This window comes from Coregonus clupeaformis, chromosome 20 (genome assembly GCF_020615455.1).
Source record: "Coregonus clupeaformis isolate EN_2021a chromosome 20, ASM2061545v1, whole genome shotgun sequence".
Lineage (NCBI taxonomy): Eukaryota > Metazoa > Chordata > Actinopteri > Salmoniformes > Salmonidae > Coregonus > Coregonus clupeaformis.
Genome location: NC_059211.1, coordinates 38,697,628 through 38,720,177, shown reverse-complemented (window position 1 = coordinate 38,720,177; position 22,550 = coordinate 38,697,628). Strand labels below are relative to the sequence as shown.

General features: G+C 40.4%; 1 protein-coding gene across 3 annotated transcripts; it reads left to right on the top strand.

Annotated features, from left to right (window-relative positions):
- The first annotated feature begins 1,222 nt into the window (after positions 1 to 1,222).
- On the top strand, positions 1,223 to 21,246 carry impact (impact RWD domain protein). Of its 3 annotated transcripts, XM_041839251.1 has the most exons (11): positions 1,223 to 1,416; positions 1,634 to 1,762; positions 1,852 to 1,904; positions 2,035 to 2,097; positions 2,319 to 2,404; positions 5,554 to 5,682; positions 5,889 to 5,983; positions 6,824 to 6,897; positions 7,255 to 7,345; positions 12,905 to 13,039; positions 20,918 to 21,246. In XM_041839251.1, exons 1-11 carry the CDS (start codon positions 1,369 to 1,371, stop codon positions 20,975 to 20,977), a joined length of 963 nt encoding a protein of 320 aa, XP_041695185.1. In that variant the 5' UTR covers positions 1,223 to 1,368; the 3' UTR covers positions 20,978 to 21,246. The 3 variants fall into 3 exon arrangements, with proteins under 3 accessions (XP_041695185.1, XP_041695186.1, XP_041695187.1); XM_041839252.1 differs by lacking the exon at positions 12,905 to 13,039; XM_041839253.1 differs by lacking the exon at positions 1,223 to 1,416 and having other exon boundaries at positions 1,634 to 1,677.
- Positions 21,247 to 22,550: the final 1,304 nt, after the last annotated feature.

Here is a 22,550-nt window from a genome sequence, read left to right as displayed (position 1 = left end):
TTGACAAGATCCTCCCGTGTAGTTCTGGGCTGATTCCTCACCGTTCTCATGATCATTGCAACTCCACAAGGTGAGATCTTGCATGGAGCCCCAGGCCGAGGGAGATTGACAGTTCTTTTGTGTTTCTTCCATTTGCGAATAATCGCACCAACTGTTATCACCTTCTCACAAAGCTGCTTGGCGATGGTCTTGTAGCCCATTCCAGCCTTGTGTAGGTCTACAATCTTGTTCCTGACATCCTTGGAGAGCTCTTTGGTGTTGGCCATGGTGGAGAGTTTGGAATCTGATTGATTGATTGCTTCTGTGGAGAGGTGTCTTTTATACAGGTAACAAACTGAGATTAGGAGCACTCCCTTTAAGAGTGTGCTCCTAATCCCAGCTCGTTACCTGTATAAAAGACACCTGGGAGCCAGAAATCTTTCTGATTGAGATGGGGTCAAATACTTATTTCCCTCATTAAAATGCAAATCAATTTATAACATTTTTGACATGCGTTTTTCTGGATTTTGTTGTTGTTATTCTGTCTCTCACTGTTCAAATAAACCTACCATTAAAATTATAGACTGATCATTTCTTTGTCAGTGGGCAAACGTACAAAATCAGCAGGGGATCAAATACGTTGAAGCTCGCATCTGTTACAAGACCATGGTGCTTGCCTATGGAGCTGTGAGGGGAACGGCACCTCCGTACCTTCAGGCTCTGATCAGTCCCTACACCCAAACGAGGGCATTGCGTTCATCCACCTCTGGCCTGCTGGCTCCCCTTCCTCTGCGGAAGCATAGTTCCCGCTCAGCCCAGTCAAAACTGTTCGCTGCTCTGGCACCCCAATGGTGGAACAAGCTCCCTCACGACGCCAGGACAGCGGAGTCACTCACCACCTTCCGGAGACATTTGAAACCCCACCTCTTTAAGGAATACCTGGGATAGGATAAAGTAATCCTTCTACCCCCAAAAAAAAAAAAAAAAAAATTGTAAAGTGGTTATCCCACTGGCTATAGGGTGAATGCACCAATTTGTAAGTCGCTCTGGATAAGAGCGTCTGCTAAATGACGTAAATGTAAATGTAATCCCTCACTGTAGGTTTTAGATTCTCCGTCTCTGGCCCACACTCCAGTACAGTAAGTGGCGGTAATGCACCATAACGTTGGATGCCAACCGCCGATAAACCCCACTGAAGAAAAAGAAGAACCTTGACCCGGAAGTTGTTCCGTCCTGTCAGAGCTACAGCTGAGTTGGTGATACAGTATGTCAAGCAAGCCTCTTATCGAGCTAATTTTGTGTTGATACTGTACGAATAGACTACTGTAACACTACTACTTCTAAGTATGAACTGAAGTGTTTGTCTGCTTACTTGCTTTGGATAAATGAATGGCAAACATTATAGATGTCGAGAATGCAGGGGATCTTCAATCTCAAGTATGTACCCTACTGTTGAACAGAACTCAGGGCTGGGCATGACTGAAGTTCACATTAGTGGAGAGCGTGACCCATATGTTTGTACTTTGACTCATACTTTTAATATATTTGACTCAACTATCAAAACAGACGAGTGAAAGTTTACAGATAATTTGCTTTTAGATGAATATATTATTATTATTATTATAACTCAATATTACACTATTTTCTTCATCAGATCGAAGAGGTCGAGGCACTTTCCTCCATATACGGTGACGAATGGTGTGTTATTGATGAAGCAGCAAGAATATTTTGTATCAAAATAACTGATGATATAGACCATCCAAAACTGAAAGCATGTTTACAGGTAATTGTTTCATAAAATGTGTGTGTGTTTAAAAAGTTTCAGAGCAGTGTAAGACAATAATAACTCAAGAGTTTAATTTCCATAATTAGATCATTCTCCCACATGATTACCCGAGTGCAGCGCCACCTGTCTACCAAATAAAGTAAGCTTATGTCGGGTTTTACAGTACAGTACACTTACACTACCTCTGATAAACATGCATCAGGCATAAAAAAAAGATCATTATTAAGACTAACATTTGAGCCATATTCTGCCTTCTCTTGAATCTGCAGTGCAGCATGGTTGCGAGGCCCTGATAGAATGACCCTGTCCAACAGCCTTGAGGAGCTCTATGTGTAAGTGGATTTCATAATCACTGACATGAAGCACAGACTAGTTATCCCTGAAGATGGAGGGGATGCCGTCATAAGGCTAACCTAAAGATGGATTGCCTGATGGTGAAGCCATGTTAGCTCGCGTTATTGCTGATTACAGTCCATTACCCTGTCTCACCCATGTCTCTGAGGAGATATGCCTCCACTGACATCAAACTAACCAGTGGTGTCTTTCCTAACAGGGAGAATACTGGGGAGAGCATCCTCTACCTCTGGGTGGAGAAGATCCGGGAGTTCCTCCTGGAGAAATCCCAAAGCACAGACACAGGTGAGAATCACATGTCACGTCTGATTGATAGTATGCTTTATTGTTACACTAGAGGGCAGTAAATACATTATTTTTTCCAACTCCAGAAATCCAATTACAAAAGTGTGCACCCATTGCCTTCCTCATATAGATAGATATCAATGCCAATGAGCTCAAACAGAAAAACTTTTGAGAAAGCTTGATTTCGATCTCCTTTCTTGGAGATGACAGTCAGAAATCTGGGGGTCTTTCATTCAGGTCTTTGATGTGCTCCCATGCATCATTGTGCTAAGATGAACACGACTTGGTGGGTGGTATATGAAAAGCCCTCTTTCCTGTTTCTGTAATTGAACTGAATGAAGATCAGTATCTGAGTAATGGCTTTCAGTGCTGTGAGCCTGTGATGAAACCTTTGTCAAAGATTTTAAAAAAGAGACTGAGGAAAGAGAAGTACATTTGGTTGTTTGTTTTAGTGTCTTTGAAAATGGTTTTCTATGAATGGATGAGTCTTAATGCCTTTTATTCCCCTTTTTGAATACCAAGAAAGACAGGATCTCATATTATTCGAACTCTATTCACTTTCTAAAGCCGTTAAGCTTGTATTAGCTAATTAAGCACATTGCTTTAATTTAGTACTATTTCAATGAATGACTATGGAATCCATACATATGGATGCAGTCCTATCATTGTAATTATGTTCTTTCTCTCTGTACAGTTGTTATGATCAACTGAAATGGGGGAAGTAGAGAATGTGTATGCTGTGAAAATTAGATGCTGGGTATAGGTCACAGAGCATCCTTGCTTTAGAGGAAATAATTCAGTTTGGAGCACATTCATAAAAGTATAAAAGGCAAGTCGAAAATGGTACTGTTTGTTCAAATTACAGCTTGTGTCTCTTCCATAATGAGCAACTGATTTGGGCAATGGTTGGTGTTAATGCCCTCTGAACCTTAATTTACATTTCTTCTCATTGCAATGTTTTCCCCTTTTTAATGAACTACTATTCAAAATGCAATCATTTTACTTGTGGAAGCATCGTTATCTAGATTAAAAGCTGTCAGAGAAGTGATTTGGGATACTTTGATGAAAAGGCCTATACAGTGGGGTCCAAAATTATTGACACCGTTGATAAAGATGAGCAAAAATGACTGCATAAAATAAATAATTCAAATACTGAGCTATATTGTATCCACCACGGTATTTTACAGTAGGTATGGGGTTCTTTTCTGCTTATGCATTCTCATTTCAACACCAAACCCACCACTGGTGTGAGTGGCCAAAGAGCTCTATTTTCATGTCATCCAACAAATGTAAATGTCTGGAGTTTGCTAAACGGCATTGGCACTTGAATTGGAACCAGTGCTTTGGTCAGATGACATGAAAATAGAGCTCTTTGGCCACTCACACCAGTGGTGGGTTTGGCGTTGAAATGAGAATGCATAAGCAGAAAAGAACCCCATACAGTGAGGGAAAAAAGTATTTGATCCCCTGCTGATTTTGTATGTTTGCCCACTGACAAAGACATGATCAGTATACAATTTTAATGGTAGGTTTATTTGAACAGTGAGAGACAGAATAACAACAAAAAAATCCAGAAAAACACATGTTAGAAATTGATTTGCATTTTAATGAGGGAAATAAGTATTTGACCCCTCTGAAAAACATTACTTAGTACTTGGTGGCAAAACCCTTGTTGGCAATCGCAGAGGTCAGACGTTTCTTGTAGTTGGCCATCAGGTTTGCACACATCTCAGGAGGGATTTTGTTCCACTCCTCTTTGCAGATCTTCTCCAAGTCATTAAGGTTTGGAGGCTGACATTTGGCAACTCGAACCTTCAGCTCCCTCCACAGATTTTCTATGGGATTAAGGTCTGGAGACTGGCTAGGCCACTCCAGGACCTTAATGTACTTCTTCTTGAGCCACTCCTTTGTTGCCTTGGCCGTGTGTTTTGGGTCATTGTCATGCTTGAATTCCCATCCACGACCCATTTTCAATGCCCTGGCTGAGGGAAGGAGGTTCTCACCCAACAGTACATTTGACAGTACATGGCCCCGTCCATCGTCCCTTTGATGCGGTGAAGTTGTCCTGTCCCCTTAGCAGAAAAACACCACCAAAGCATAATGTTTCCACCTCCATGTTTGACGGTGGGGATGGTGTTCTTGGGGTCATAGGCAGCATTCTTCCTCTTCCAAACACGGCGAGTTGAGTTGATGCCAAAGAGCTCGATTTTGGTCTCATCTGACCACAACACTTTCACCCAGTTCTCCTCTGAATCATTCAGATGTTCATTGGCAAACTTCAGACGGCCCTGTATATGTGCTTTCTTGAGCAGGGGGACCTTGCGGGCGCTGCAGGATTTCAGTCCTTCACGGCGTAGTGTGTTACCAATTGTTTTCTTGGTGACTATGGTCCCAGCTGCCTTGAGATCATTGACAAGATCCTCCCGTGTAGTTCTAGGCTGATTCCTCACCGTTCTCATGATCATTGCAACTCCACGAGGTGAGATCTTGCATGGAGCTCCAGGCCGAGGGAGATTGACAGGTCTTTTGTGTTTCTTCCATTTGTGAATAATCGCACCAACTGTTGTCACCTTCTCACCAAGCTGCTTGGCGATGGTCTTGTAGCCCATTCCAGCCTTGTGTAGGTCTACAATCTTGTCCCTGACATCCTTGGAGAGCTCTTTGGTCTTGGCCATGGTGGAGAGTTTGGAATCTGATTGATTGATTGCTTCTGTGGACAGGTGTCTTTTATACAGGTAACAAGCTGAGATTAGGAGCACTTTAAGAGTGTGCTTCTAATCTCAGCTCGTTACCTGTATAAAAGACACCTGGGAGCCAGAAATGTTTCTGATTGAGAGGGGGTCAAATACTTATTTCCCTCATTAAAATGCAAATCAATTTATAACATTTTTAACATGCATGTTTCTGGATTTTTTTGTTCTCTCACTGTTCAAATAAACCTACCATTAAAATTATAGACTGATCCTTTCTTTGTCAGTGGGCAAACGTACAAAATCAGCAGGGGATCAAATACTTTTTTCCCTCACTGTAGTCAAGGCAGAAATGGCCTTCAAAGTCACTCAAATGCATCATGGGACACAAAGATATACAATCACAAATACACATTGAATTCATTTCCCAGCCTGTCCATCTTTCTACTTCTCTCACAGTGGAGCAAACAGAGGTGAGAAATATGGCAACAGAGGAGGAGGAAGTGGCGGATGATGAAGAAATGCCAGATTACCGCGCTCTGAAGCTGAACACAGAGAATGCACACCTCTTCGAAAATCACTCAAGTGGTATGGCACTGACTGCATATTCTTGAATAGAGAAATAATAATAAAAACAAGTGGAATTTCTAAGCCTCAATTATACACTTATCTGAAATGAAGTAACAGTTTACATTTTGTATATAAACTGAATTGTGCTTGCTGCCCACATGTTAATCCAGTGTTAATTGGTTATTCCGTGTGCTTTTTATTTTTGTGTTTATAAATCTTTGTAGATGAGGAACTACCTCCTATTAAACTGGGGGAGACGATAACAGAAAGACGCAGCACCTTCCAACCGCACCTAGCCCCTGTGGTAACACCTAGACAGGTACTGTGTAGGCCCTCACCTGTCTCCCTCCTCTCTCTGACTATATTACATGAATATTCTCACATCCATCACAGAACGAGTTAGGCAAGGAAATCACAAGCCTTATAATCTTCAAAACCATGCTAGACAATGCTACCCTGTTGGGAGAGAGAAGAAGCTGTGAGTTAAAGCTCATGTGGAGAGGATGTCGTTTCAATGCTAATGTGCCTCCAATATGGAAAACTAAACATCCTCAGGCTGTGCTCCTGCTGCTAAATGTTCTCAGGAGAAAAACAGAAAGAGCTGCTTTAAACATATCTCACCTGCCATCATATGCAATTTAGACAGTGATGATTATGTAATTTCCTGGAGAGTACATTAACTGTGTAGATGTGATGGGAACGTAATTACAGTGCACATTGTACCATAAGCATCAACAGTTAACTATTAAACAACTGTATGGTTCTCTTTTTACATGCTGTACATTTTCAGTATTACGATTACCCACCCAATATACAAGTAGGCTATTTTTATAAGAAAACTGTTTATACAAACTTTTGAAATAAAGTTATCTAATATATTGTCATGAGTAGGAGTCAACCGCTCCTGTTTGGGGTTTTATCTTAGTTTTTCTGTTGGATATGCAATCTGTTTGAAGAGGAATCAAGCAGACATTGTGTTGAAAATGATTACCCTCATCTTTATGCACCACACAGGAGTTCTCAGATGAGAGTGGGGTACCTTTCTGTCTTTACTGCAGAAGTTGTACTTTGGGGATAGATGTATCCATCATACTTCTAATGTTGAGAGTATGATTAGAGGAAAGGAGGCAATTCAAACAGATTTGTTTTTGTGTTTCAGGTTAGAATGGTTCTTGAAAAGCTGTATGAAAACAAGAAGATTGCAAGTGCCACTCACAATATTTATGCATACAGGTAGAGCATCCAGTTTTGAATATACATAACATGTTTTAATATTCACAGTGGGTGTATATCTCTCTAATCACACAGTTGATCACTTGTTATTTGATGATGAGAAAAAAAAAAGTAATTTCTGTCAACAGAGCTCATTAAGGCTCTTAGAGCTCAAGTACAAACAAGGTGGAAAATAGGTTTAATGAATTACATTGAGCCTTTATGAGATGCTTGATATGCTTTCTGGGTGGTCATTAACCCAACAGGAGATGCTGACATTTAGAGCATTGAAAGTTTCCTTCGAAGAGACATGCAGTTTACGTACATTCTCAACCTAAAAGTCTCAACCAACTACAACCTTTATTCTCTGTATTGTAGGATATACTGTGAAGACAAGCAGAGTTTCCTGCAGGACTGTGAGGATGATGGAGAGACCGCAGCGGGAGGACGATTGCTTCACTTACTACAGGTGCTTTGCTCTCTGTCCACTTTGCTCCGTTCCCTCTAGTGCTTCATTCAGTATTCACACAGTTGCCTTATGCCTCAGGGAACTATTTTACGTTTTCAAACCAACCCTCTGTGGTTCACTGACCCTCTACTGTTTATAACTTGAATATAATGTTAAGTCGAAGGTAATATACAATATATCCTATTTAATATTCACTTTGATAAGTAAGTAGCCTTGCACAAGCCTTGGCAGGAGCCTATGTCCTGTTTCTGTAGCGTGAGGCAGCTTGATGTACGAGTACACACCCTGTACGCTAGTCATATGGAATTGTTTTAAGACTGTCATACTATGGATCATTTAGCTATTTGATTTGGAATTTTAGGAAACCTTTAGGTATTCATTTATTTTATGAAAAAATGATTTGATAAAATATAGAATTTGGCCTTTACTACTATATCCCAGAGAAACGCATTGAATAACATTAATAAATGGCAAAAAATACAGTCAAAAAATCAATCATAAGAAACAAACATTTCTAAAAACCAGCTTTTCAGCTTTTCTAAAAAAGCTGGTTGAGAGAATGGCAAGAGTGTGCAAAGCTGTCATCAAGGCAAAGGGTGGCTTCTTTGAAGAATCTCAAATATAACATATATTTTGATTTGTTTAACACTTTTTTGGTTACTACATGATTCCGTATGTGTTATTTCATAGTTTTGATGTCTTCACTATAATTCTACAATGTAGAAAATAGTAAAAATAAAGAAAACCCTGGAATGAATAGGTGTGTCCAAACTTTTGACTGGTACTGTATATATATTTGTTACCCACATTTATAACAAAAATTGGGTTGGCACAAACTACCTTCATACAGTACTTTTTTTACCGGTACCGGTTATCTTCAGACGAGTCCCGTGATACTTGTGGGGGTCATAGAGCAAAACGGAGAACACCTTCGTGAGAGTCTCACCCTTTCCATAATAGTTTGTAGGTCAAACCGTTCGGACGCTACAGACGTTTTCGTGAGAGGACTGATTTTCAGGATATGTCATAGTCTGACAAACACCTCTTTAGCTCTGCCGGTGCATCAATCGACTCTAGGGAGTTCATTAATGCTGAGTGGCAAGCAGAGACTCATTTTTACAGTCTTAAAAAAAAAAAGTTTTATTTTTGATATACAGATGTTCGATTTGTTTATTCTGCCTGTCCTTTGGAATTTTCCAAATGGATTAACAATTCCACATTGAACACAGCATGATGATGAAATACGGCCATGACATCTGTTTGGTGAGTAGGCATATGCTCAATGATTCTGATGGAACCTGTCTGTTTAGGGGGGTTATAGCCTAGGCTAACCAATTCTAAATGGCACTAGCAGTTTTCAAAGTAGCATAAGCTGAAAATAGACGGGAAGCAATTATTCCAAAACTGCAGGGCATTGTTGGAACATATTTTCCTACTTCAGTCAACCAGTCCATTTCGAATTTGTTGAGCTTTGACGTCCATTCGAGTATTCATGCCCATCCCTAATTCAAGCAAGCATTCAATACTGTCCCAGTCAATACTAGTGGGTACAGACTGAGGCTCCAACAATCAAATCGTTTTCATGCCCTCTGTTTCATGCATTCGTATTCACCCACAGCATCCACAAAATCAGCCGGCATGAATGCCAAATGTCAGACTATGACAGTGGGAGTGCACCACTGTGCATCATTGGATTTATCTGCTGGAGTCCAGAGTCTTGTTTACACGTTTCTCAGATGAATCTGCCTTTGATGGTAGCCCCTTGCCAAAATCAATAGCAATGGACCATGAATGGGATGAGACATCTTGAGAGGAATTTGTACTGAGCTGAACGGTTCAGCCTGAATCTATGCTCTGGACAATCTGATTTTGTCCAGTCGGTTCAATGGAGACCGACTTATGACTGACCATAGCACTTGTTCCAATCCAAGTGCCAATGCCGTTTATCAAACTCCAGACGGTGCTATATTCAAATTACATGAAGATAGAGCTCTTTGGCCACAAACACCAGTGGTGGGTTAGGTGTCGAAAAATGGAAGTATATACAGAAAAGTACCTCATACCTACTGTAAAATATGATGGTGGATCTTTGATGTTCTGGGGCTATTTTGCTTCCCCTGGTCCTGTGGCCCTTGTTAAGGTCAACGGCATCATGAACTTTACCAAGTACCAGGACATTTTAGCCAGAAACCTGGTTGCCTCTGCCAGGAGGCTGACACTTGGCTGCAAGTGGATCTTCCAGCTAGACAATAACCCCAAGCACAAATCAAAATCCACAAAGATTATATGGCCAATATACCACGGCTAAGGGCTGTTCTTAAGCACGACGCAACGCGGAGTGCCTAGATTTAGCTGTGGTATATTGGCCATATACCACAAAACCCAGAGGTGCCTTATTGCTATTATAAACTGATTACCAACGTAATTAGAACCAGTAAAAATAAATGTTTTGTCATACCCATGGAATACGGTCTTATATCCCACGGCTTTCAGCCAATCAGCATTCAGTGCTCAAACCACCCAGTTTATAATTGACATTTTGCAATGGCCATCTCAGTCTTCGGACTTGAACCCCTTTGAAAACTTGTGGTTTGAATTTAAAAGGACAGTCCATAACCGCAGATGAAGGATATCAAGGATCTGGAAAGATTCTGTATGGAGGAATGGTCTAAGATCCTTCCCAATGTGTTCTCCAACTCATAAATCATTTTAGAAAAAGGTATTGAAAGGTATTGGAAAAACAGGGTGTTTTTGGCCCCTACCTTTTTGAGTAAAAAAAATATTACTTCTCTGAGCAATTGTATTAGTATAAAAATATATAATTTCCCCAATTTGTTGAGCATACAATATAGCTCAGTATTTGAATTATTTATTTTAGTCTTTTTTGCTCATCTTTCTCAAGGGTGCCAATAATTTTGGACCTGACTGTATGTCATCATCTTTCCATTGTCACTGAATCTGACCTAACAAGTGAAGAGAAGAGCCTTCAGTCACCCCCCACCACTACCACCCAGGTGCTTTTGGGTAACATTCTGATTAATGTTCTACTTGAACCTCTCAACACTGACAGGCAATTTACTTTGAGGGCTCATTCTAAATCTGTTTTTCTCTCATCTATTTTCCTCTCAGACCCCTTCTTCGTTTCCTGGTTTTGAATTTAGTATTTACTCATTTTGGCAGTACGAATGTGAAGTGCAGAGCGGAGAATAAAGGGAGACGTTTATTATTACAGTTAATAGACAGATGGCATTGGCGTTGTCTCCCATAGCCAAATTCTCCCCTGCTGCGTGTAGGGCTGTTGATTGACAGCGGAGGGACTGAGGCAGATATTTTCCTGAAAAAAGGTTTATTCTTTAAGATGCATCCTGTGTCAGCTGCAAAGCTGAAACCAGGCTTCCAGGGGGTGTTCACTAGTCATCCCCTGTCACATGTGGCCTTTCAATCGTCTTGCTAATCATCACATCCTCTTTGATATGAGGAGGTGCTTGGGTACATGGACCAATGACTAGAATGTTGCTCATCCAAATCTCCAAGCACACTGTTGTTGGAACCCTGAGAGAGTTGACATACAGTTGAAGTCGGAAGTTTACATACACCTTAGCCAAATACATTTAAACTCAGTTTTTCACAATTCCTGACATTTAATCTTAGTAAAAATTCCCTGTCTTAGGTCAGTTAGGATCACCACTTTATTTTAAGAATGTGAAATGTCAGAATAATTTATTTCAGCTTTTATTTCTTTCATCACATTCCCAGTGGGTCAGAAGTTTACATACTCTCAATTAGTATTTGGTAGCATTGCCTTTAAATTGTTTAACTTCGGTCAAATGTTTCGGGTAGCCTTCCACAAGCTTCCCACAATAAGTTGGGTGAATTTTGGCCCATTCCTCCTGACAGAGCTGGTGTAACTGAGTCAGGTTTGTAGGCCTCCTTGCTCGCACACGCTTTTTCAGTTCTGCCCACACATTTTCTATAGGATTGAGGTCAGGGCTTTGTGATGGCCACTCCAATACCTTGACTTTGTTGTCCTTAAGCCATTTTGCCACAACTTTGGAAGTATGCTTGGGGTCACTGTCGATTTGGAAGACCCATTTGCGACAAAGCTTTAACTTCCTGACAGATGTCTTGAGATGTTGCTTCAATATATCCATATAATTTTCCTTCCTCATGATGCCATCTATTTTGTGAAGTGCACCAGTCCCTCCTGCAGCAAAGCACCCCCACAGCATGATGCTGCCACCCCCGTGCTTCACAGTTGGGATGGTGTTCTTCGGCTTGCAAGTAACCCCCTTTTTCCTCCAAACATAACATGGGTCATTATGGCCAAACAGTTCTATTTTTGTTTCATCAGACCAGAGGACATTTCTCCAAAAAGCATGATCTTTTTCCCCATGTGCAGTTGCAAACCGTAGTATGGCTTTTTTATGGCGGTTTTGGAGCAGTGGATTCTTCCTTGCTGAGCGGCCTTTCAGGTTATGTTGATATAGGACTCATTTTACTGTGGATATAGATATTTTTGTACCTGTTTCCTCCAGCATCTTCACAAGGTCCATTGCTGTTGTTCTGGGATTTATTTGCACTTTTCGCACCAAAGTACGTTCATCTCTAGGAGACAGAACGTGTCTCCTTCCTGAGCGGTGTGACGGCTGCGTGGTCCCATGGTGTTTATACTTGCGTACTATTGTTTGTACAGGTGAATGTGGTACCTTCAGGCGTTTGAAAATTGCTCCCAAGGATGAACCAGACTTGTGGATGTCTACAATTCTTTTTCTGAGGTCTTGGCTGATTTATTTTGATTTTCCCATGATGTCAAGCAAAGAGGCACTGAGTTTGAAGGTAGGCCTTGAAATACATTCACAGGTACACCTCCAATTGACTCAAATTATGTCAATTAGCCTATCAAAAGCTTCTAAAGCCATAACATCATTTTCTGGTTTAAAGGCACAGTCAACTTAGTGTATGTAAACTTCTTACCCACTGGAATTGTGACACAGTGAATTATAAGTGAAATAATCTGTCTGTAAACAATTGTTGGAAAAATTACTTCTGTCATGAACAAAGTAGATGTCCTAACTGACTTGCCAAAACTATAGTTTGTTAACAAGAAATGTGTGGAGTGGTTGAAAAACGAGTTTTAATGACTCCAACCTAAGTGTATGTAAACTTCCAACTTCAACTGTAAATCATCTGTTAAGGGAAGATGATGCTAGCTATTAAGTCTGTTATCTATATTTCGCTGTGGAAACAATCCTACCACAACGATTCTCTCTGTATGCTGATGTCTTTATCTTGGGAGAGGAAAACATGTCTCTATGCCTCTGTTTATGCTTAACATCGGCTTTATAATCATTCCCCAAACAGCCATTATTTGTGATTCATATCTGTCATGTGATGATGGAATTTTTTTCAGCCCTCTTTGGGTCTATGCCAAACCTGTATTGTCCTAACAGAGCACAAGCACACACAATAATCAACATCCACACATACAGTATCTAACACATCTATCATGTGCCACTGTCATTCTCTCTGTGCCAACACCACTCTGTTGTTACACCTCAGATCCTGGATGTGCGGAATGTGCTGGTGGTTGTGTCTCGCTGGTATGGAGGGATTCTGCTGGGTCCAGACCGTTTCAAACACATCAACAACTCTGCCAGAAACATCCTGGTCCAGGAGGGATACACTTCCTCTGCGGTGAGACCCTCTCTCCTTATTAGGAAGGTGTACAAGTTTGGCACAAGTACACACTAAAGTATATATGTTTAGTGACTTCAGTCTGAATGTTGAACAAGACCTTGGAAGTAATTCAAAATGAATACTGTGTGCGAAATGAATCTTACATCTATATTTAAGTTTAAATGTTTGTTTGTAATCAAGTTTGATGCAGAATTGTTTTTGCGTTCCTCGTTTTTGGAAGCTTTTGACATAAGCAGGCATATACAGTACATAGAACCTCATCTGAAAGTCTAATGGAAACTTTCCCCTCTACTTATCTGAAACAATTGTTATTTATGGAAAGTGGGACAAGTTCAGAGCGGATTGGATTTTCTACTCTGAGTTAAACTGAATGATGTTCTGTTTCCCCTCATTTCTGTGCAAATGAGGTCTTTGAAACAGGTGGCAAGATTGTCATGGTTAAAAAGATGCTGGCACTCTATTGTTCCTCTGTGTCTGTAGTCTTTACCTAATTATCTCCTTAAATAAAAACATCAGTTCATTCAGAACAGTTATTATTTTTTACTTTTTATAAGTCAATAACACTTGGGCATATAACCAATTGAAGATGGTGTCCAACTTTCCACTTTGTTGTCATTATTGTTGTTATTAATATGGAAAGCCCTTAGCTTGTGTCTCTGAAGGAAATTATGCATAACCCCTTTAGATCATCCAGAATCACCTTAATGACTGCTTCTCTGTTATTGTTTTATGGTGCAGCACGATGGGAACCATTCAGTCACAAACTAGAGGTCATGTGCTATAGTAGTGGCAGAGTGCCACTGAATATCTTAAAGGGATACTTCGGGATTTTGGCAATGAGGCCCTTTATCTATTTCCCCAGAGTCAGATGAACTAGTGCAGGGTTCCCCAACTGGTGGCCCGTGTGTGGTTTTATTTGGCCCCAAGTATTCTGAGCAAAAATAAAATAATTTTTTTATTGTTGTACATAAGACTGTCAAAACACCAGGAAATCAGCTCCAAGTGATTTTAATTTAAGAAATCTGTTCACAAGTATTCCCACGCATAATAGAGAGACACGTGATCATATACAAATGTGAGCAATGTTTGAAATGATTTTGTTTTAGTCAAACATTTATATCTGTTTGGGCTTCTTGCGGTCAATTTGCAATCTACACATTTTTTGTAATTATGTTCCGGCCCTCTGACCATCCGCTCAAGAAATATCTAGTTGAGGATCCCTGAACTAGTTGATACCATTTTTATGTTTCTGTGTCCAGTATGAAGGAAGTTAGAGGTAGTTTTGTGAGCCAATGCTAAGTAACGTTGACAGGAAGTCTACGGGTATCTGCTAGAATGCTAGTAGATACCCATAGACTTCCAGTCATTGCACTAACGCTAGTTAGCACTGACTCGCGAAAATACCTCTAATTTTTAAACATACTGGACACAGAGACATAAAAATGGTTTCCACAAGTAATCTGTCTCTGCGAAAGAAGATAAAGGGCCTCATTGACAAAATCCCAAAGTATCCCTTTAAGTATAAGTATGGGAGTGGAAGCTTTTCATGTTTGTGTCCCACTTCCATTTACCATTCACTACACACAATAACCAAATCCCAAACCATGCTGACATGAGATGAAACGGCATCAAATATCAAATGACTGTGTGCAGTGCCAACAGCTCCATTTTCAATGGAGTATCAACTGGTCTCAAACAAGTTTAAGCACCTGTTCTGACAGAGCTGACTAAAACCTCTTAAAAAGGGAATAAATCATTGTTTCAGATCTATTCAGGCCCAGAAAGTGGTTCCGGGAAATAACATCATACTGCTAAAAAAGTGAAGAGGACGTGCCTTCCACAACTATGCTCATTATAGCTTGCAAATAGGTTGTCCAATGTGACAATATTGTTACTCTTTCTAATAGAAGTCTAGGTTGGGCAGCAATTTGTTTTGCTAAATTGCCAAGTATGCTTATGGTTCACGAGATTGCAATTTTCACGCTTGATTTAATGAAACTTTATACGTTTGCCTTGCTGTGAAGCGGTTGTATGATTTAACAATCGCCAGTTTAGCTGTACAGAGTGAGCTTAGCAGGAAGCCAAACATGAGGCTTCAGACTAAATAGACAGCTTTGGCTAAGATATGGGTGCACTATTGCTTCGGTAGCGAGTAAACCATTGTACTGCTTCTTAGGGCTGGTACAATTACCGTATAACCAATTTCTGAGGTTTGGGATGAGTTGGACCACAGAGTGAAGGAAAAGCAGCCAACAAGTGTTCAGCATATGTGGGAACTCCTTCAAGACTGTTGGAAAAGCATTCCAGGTGAAGCTGGTTGAGAGAATGCCAAGAGTGTGCAAAGCTGTCATCAAGGCAAAGGATGGCTACTTTGAAGAATCTCAAATTTAAAATATATTTTGATTTGTTGAACACTTTTTTGGTTACTACATGATTCCATATGTGTTATTTCATAGTTTTGATGTCTTCACTATTATTCTACAATGTAGAAAATAGTAAAAATAATGAGAAACCCTTGAATTAGTAGGTGTGTCCAAACCTCTGACTGGTACTGTATATTTAAAAATAAATCTATTTTATTTAGAAAAATATTTTTGGGGATTTCTTTATGTAAAATATAATGATTTTATGAATATCGCTAGCTGTAACATAATACCATTGTGGATACCATTTTTATGTCTCTGCATCCAGTATGAAGGACATTAGAGGTAGTTTCACGAGCCAATAGCTGGAAGTTTACAGGAACAGTTAGCATGCTCTGACTCTGGGGAAGTAGATACAGTGCTTTCGGAAAGTATTCACATTTTCCACATTGTTACATTAGCCTAATTCTAAAATTGATTAAATAAATAAATATCTCATCAATCTACACACAATACCCCATAATGACAAAGCGAAAAAAACAGGTTTTTAGAAATGTTTGCAAATGTATTTCAAATTAAAAAAACAGGAATACCTTATTTACATAAGTATTCAGACCCTTTGCTATGAGACTTGAAATTGAGCTCAGGTGCATCCTGTTTCCATTGCTCATCCTTCAGATTTTTCTACAACTTGATTGGAGTCCACCTGTGGTAAATTCAATTGATTGGACATGATTTGGAAAGGCACACACTTCAAATTTTCCCTGAGGTTGCTACAACCTAGCCTATGAATGAAAGTTTACAACGTAGGTGCACAGGTCGAGAGAATCTTGAGTAATCAAGGTGACAGACAGTGACACATTCAATACCGCCTTGCACACTCTTGCCCGCATCTATCTAGCTGATCTAGGGTGTAATCATTAGTCCAACAGTTGCAAATGAGAGTTTCTATTGGACAAATTCAGGTATGTTTATCCCCGTTTCGTTACGTTGGCTTCCGTTTAAGAAATGTTTTTCAACAGAATCGGCAGAATGAATACACCCCTTATCACACGCAAACACAGTTCACTTTTATAGCAGCCACACACATAACAACAGCATGATCACTTTGCTCATTGTAAATATACAGTGGGGGAAAAAAGTATTTAGTCAGCCACCAATTGTGCAAGTTCTCCCACTTAAAAAGATGAGAGAGGCATGTAATTTTCATCATAGGTACACGTCAACTATGACAGACAAAATGAGGGAAAAAAATCCAGAAAATCACATTGTAGGATTTTTAAAGAATTTATTTGCAAATTATGGTGGAAAATAAGTATTTGGTCAATAACAAAAGTTTCTCAATACTTTGTTATATACCCTTTGTTGGCAATGACACAGGTCAAACGTTATGTAAGTCTTCACAAGGTTTTCACACACTGTTGCTGGTATTTTGGCCCATTCCTCCATGCAGATCTCCTCTAGATCAGTGATGTTTTGGGGCTGTCGCTGGGCAACACGGACTTTCAACTCCCTCCAAAGATTTTCTATGGGGTTGAGATCTGGAGACTGGCTAGGCCACTCCAGGACCTTGAAATGCTTCTTACGAGCCACTCCTTCGTTGCCGGGCGGTGTGTTTGGGATCATTGTCATGCTGAAAGACCCAGCCACGTTTCATCTTCAATGCCCTTGCTGATGGAAGGAGGTTTTCACTCAAAATCTCACGATACATGGCCCCATTCATTCTTTCCTTTACCGGATCAGTCGTCCTGGTCCCTTTGCAGAAAAACAGCCCCAAAGCATGATGTTTCCACCCCCATGCTTCACAGTAGGTATGGTGTTCTTTGGATGCAACTCAGCATTCTTTGTCCTCCAAACACGGACGAGTTGAGTTTTTACCAAAAAGTTATATTTTGGTTTCATCTGACCATATGACATTCTCCCAATCCTCTTCTGGATCATCCAAATGCACTCTAGCAAACTTCAGACGGGCCTGGACATGTACTGGCTTAAGCAGGGGGACACGTCTTGCACTGCAGGATTTGAGTCCCTGGCGGCGTAGTGTGTTACTGATGGTAGGCTTTGTTACTTTGGTCCCAGCTCTCTGCAGGTCATTCACTAGGTCCCCCTGTGTGGTTCTGGAATTTTTGCATTTTGACCCCACGGGGTGAGATCTTGCGTGGAGCCCCAGATCGAGGGAGATTATCAGTGGTCTTGTATGTCTTCCATTTCCTAATAATTGCTCCCACAGTTTATTTCTTCAAACCAAGCTGCTTACCTATTGCAGATTCAGTCTTCCCAGCCTGGTGCAGGTCTACAATTTTGTTTCTGGTGTCCTTTGACAGCTCTTTGGTCTTGGCCATAGTGGAGTTTGGAGTGTGACTGTTTGAGGTTGTGGACAGGTGTATTTTATACTGATAACAAGTTCAAACAGGTGCCATTAATACAGGTAACGAGTGGAGGACAGAGGAGACTCTTAAAGAAGAAGTTACAGGTCTGTGAGAGCCAGAAATCTTGCTTGTTTGTAGGTGACCAAATACTTATTTTCCACCATAATTTGCAAACAAATTCATTAAAAATCCTACAATGTGATTTTCTGGAGAAAAAAAATCCTCAATTTGTCTGTCATAGTTGACGTGTACCTATGATGAAAATTACAGGCCTCTCTCATCTTTTTAAGTGTGAGAACTTAAACAATTGGTGGCTGACTAAATACTTTTTTTCCCCACTGTAATTCCTTCTCGCAACTACGAGCTCTCCTCCTCTCACCTTTTCACTTCGCTTGTGCACTTCAGTACACAACACATAAGCTGTCTGTGACCAGGCGAAAAAACCTTTCCAAGCCAAACCTTCATATCATGACCACTAACCGTTACACACAGCCTACATCGTTGTCACGTCATAGTCAACTAGAACTACTAGAACTAATGCGTTAGTAAACCCGCTACAATCATGCAGTACAGTGTACAGTCAGAAAGCCAGTTTAGCAGTTACACCGGCGGGCCCCGGTGGCAATAAATTAATAAAACCAAAAGCTTACCTTGACTTGGAAGAGTTCCAGTGTTGGATAGCCATAGCCAGCTACCTAACATTGCATCCCTCTCTGTTTGAGTAGGCTAAACTAGCTCGCTGCATTAGCTAGCTAAGTGAAAGTGAAATTTAACAAAAACTCACCACATTTTATGCACTGCACTGCTAGCTAGCTGTAGCTGTAGCTTTCAGTACATTATCTGGTCCTTTAATTGGGTGGACAACATGTCAGTTCATGCTGCAAGAGCTCTGATAGGATGGAGGACATCCTCCGGAAGTGGTCATAATTACTGTGTAAGTCTATGGAAGGGGGTGAGAACCATGAGCTTCCTAGGTTTTGTATTGAAGTCAACATACCCAGAGGAGGACAGAAGCTAGCTGTCCTCCGGCTACACCATTGTGCTACCCTAAAGAGTGCTGCTGAGGAGCCTCCACTGAAGAAAACCCTCTGAGTTCTATTAGATAGCTATGGCATAGGTTGAAAAGCCATAAAACATACGTTTTCTCAACAACAGGTTATGGTCAATAATATCAAAGGCTGCACTAAAATCGAACAGTACAGCTCTCACAATCTTCTTATTATCAACCAATCATCAGTCATTTGTGTCACTGCAGTACATGTTGCGTGCCCTTCTCTATAAGCATGCTGAAAGTCTGTTGTGAATTTGTTTACAGAAAAATAGCATTGTATTTGGTCAAACACCATTTTTTCCAACGGTTTGCTAAGAGCTGGCAGCAAGCTGATAGGTCTGCTGTTAAAACAAGTGAAGGCCGCTTTACCATTCTTGGTTAGGGGAATGACATGGGCTTCCCTCCATGCCTGAGGACAAACACCTTCCTCTAGGCTAAGTTTAAAGATATGACAGATAGGAGTGGCCATAGAGTCAGCTACCATCCTCAGTAGCTTTCCATCTAAGTTGTCAATGCCAGGAGGTTTGTCATTATTGATCGATAACAATACTTTTTCCACTTCTCCCACACTAACTTTACAAAATTAAAACTTAAAATTATTTTATTATTTTATTGTTTTATTAATGCATGAATACGATGGCTTACAGTTCGTTGTTGGCATTTCTTGCTGAATTTTGCCCACTTAGCCAATGAAGTATCATTAAAATAATTGGCAACATCAAATGGTTTTGTGACGAATAAGCCATCTGATTCGATGAAAGATGGAGTTGAATTTGTCTTTCTGCCCATAATGTCATTTAAAGTACTGCAAAGTTTGTTTTTCATCATTCTTTATATCATTGATCTTGGCTTCATAATACAGTTTCTTCTTTTTGTTGAGTTAATTTCTCAATTTGCAGTAAGTCAGCAAGTCAGACTTATTAGCCACTTCTTTTGGCCCATCTCTTTGAACCGTACAGTTTTTCAATTCCTCATCAATCCATGGAGCCTTAACAGTTCTAACAGTCAGTTTCTTAACAGGTGCATGTTTATCAATAATTGGAAGAAGCAATTTCATAAATTCATGTAGTGCAGCGTCTGGATGCTCCTTATATTTTAAACATAATCCACATAAGAGTCACAGATAAATCTTATACACTATTTTAGGCCCAGCTTTTGGAACTTTGGCTCTCCTAGATATAGCCACTATATTGTGATCACTGGATCCAATGGGTACGGATACAGCTTTAGAACAAAGTTCTACAGTATTAGTAAAAATGTGATCAATACATGTGGATGATCTTGTTCCTATAGTGTTTGTAAACACCCTGGTAGGTCGATTTAATAACCTGAACCAGATTACAGGCACTGGTTACAGGGATCCAAACTCAAAAGGTAGCTAGCTAGTAACCAAACATTTTATTGATGTTTATTTCTTTTTCTATTATTATTCTAATTATTATTATTTTTAACCCTTTTTCTCCCCAATTTCATAGTATCCAATTGGTAGTTACAGTCTTGTCTCATCGCTGCAACTCCCCTACGGACTCAGGAGAGGCGATGGTCGAGAGCCATGCGTCCTCCGAAACACGACCCTGCCAAGCCGCACTGCTTCTTGACACACTGCTCGCTTAACCCGGATGCCAGCCGCACCAATGTGTCGGAGGAAACACCGTCCAACTGATGACCGAAGTCAGCTTGCAGGCGCCTGGCCTGCCACAAGGAGTCGCTAGAGCATGATGAGACTTTCAATAGATTTCAAAAGACTTTAAAAACTTTCCAAAACAACAAACCGAGCTCTCCCTTGTTCAGCGAGTTGTCTGGCCAATGTGGTCTTCTTGTGGAATAATGAATGCAACATGGTGGTTACACATCTCATTTCCTGATTCAGATCAGGGGAATATGCGTAGTAAGGTGAAACATTGGTATCCATTTGCTATGCAACTACACTGAAGGCGTATACATCTAATACACTGATTATCATTTATAAGGTATACAACTCGCTGGTTGGGGATAATTACTGTATGTTTTCCAGCTTTGTAATGAAGTGGTGCTCTTCATCTTTTCTATTTTCCCTCTTTTATTCAATGTTCTTTCTTTTATTGTTTTGCAGGATGAGGCAACCAAAGCTGGATTGAAGAACAAAAAGTCAAAAAGCAAGAAGACAAAGTAAAAGTGATATCCTCTGAATGCTAGTCAGTGGCAATGCTCTCTTTAATATTGTTGAAAGGTTTACAGAAAGGAACAGACATTTCTGACCTCTATGAGGACTTCAATCTCAAAAACGTTTTGTTGTGCCTTAAACTGAAAATGGGAATTTCATGGCAATTAATTTATGTAATTTTAGTGTCGAACATTACAGTAAGCCCATCTGCTCATCACCATAATGAAAACTGATTATGTGAGTCATTTCTATTAATAAAAAAAGGGCTGCATACATGACTAGGAAAATGCATTAATTTGTTGTAAATCTGATTTTCCTTCTCAGAACATACAGTGGGGGAAAAAAGTATTTAGTCAGCCACCAATTGTGCAAGTTCTCCCACTTAAAAAGATGAGAGAGGCCTGTAATTTTCATCAAAGGTACACGTCAACTATGACAGACAAATTGAGGAAAAAAAATCCAGAAAATCACATTGTAGGATTTTTTATGAATTTATTTGCAAATTATGGTGGAAAATAAGTATTTGGTCACCTACAAACAAGCAAGATTTCTGGCTCTCACAGACCTGTAACTTCTTCTTTAAGAGGCTCCTCTGTCCTCCACTCGTTACCTGTATTAATGGCACCTGTTTGAACTTGTTATCAGTATAAAAGACACCTGTCCACAACCTCAAACAGTCACACTCCAAACTCCACTATGGCCAAGACCAAAGAGCTGTCAAAGGACACCAGAAACAAAATTGTAGACCTGCACCAGGCTGGGAAGACTGAATCTGCAATAGGTAAGCAGCTTGGTTTGAATAAATCAACTGTGGGAGCAATTATTAGGAAATGGAAGACATACAAGACCACTGATAATCTCCCTCGATCTGGGGCTCCACGCAAGATCTCACCCGTAGGTCAAAATGATCACAAGAACGGTGAGCAAAAATCCCAGAACCACACAGGGGGACCTAGTGAATGACCTGCAGAGAGCTGGGACCAAAGTAACAAAGCCTACCATCAGTAACACACTATGCCGCCAGGACTCAAATCCTGCAGTGCAAGACGTGTCCCCCTGCTTAAGCCAGTACATGTCCAGGCCCGTCTGAAGTTTGCTAGAGTGCATTTGGATGATCCAGAAGAGGATTGGGAGAATGTCATATGGTCAGATGAAACCAAAATATAACTTTTTGGTAAAAACTCAACTCAGTCGTGTTTGGAGGACAAAGAATGCTGAGTTGCATCCAAAGAACACCATACCTACTGTGAAGCATGGGGGTGGAAACATCATGCTTTGGGGCTGTTTTTCTGCAAAGGGACCAGGACGACTGATCCGTGTAAAGGAAAGAATGAATGGGGCCATGTGTCGTGAGATTTTGAGTGAAAACCTCCTTCCATCAGCAAGGGCATTGAAGATGAAACGTGGCTGGGTCTTTCAGCATGACAATGATCCCAAACACACCGCCCGGGCAACGAAGGAGTAGCTTCGTAAGAAGCATTTCAAGGTCCTGGAGTGGCCTAGCCAGTCTCCAGATCTCAACCCCATAGAAAATCTTTGGAGGGAGTTGAAAGTCTGTGTTGCCCAGCGACAGCCCCAAAAC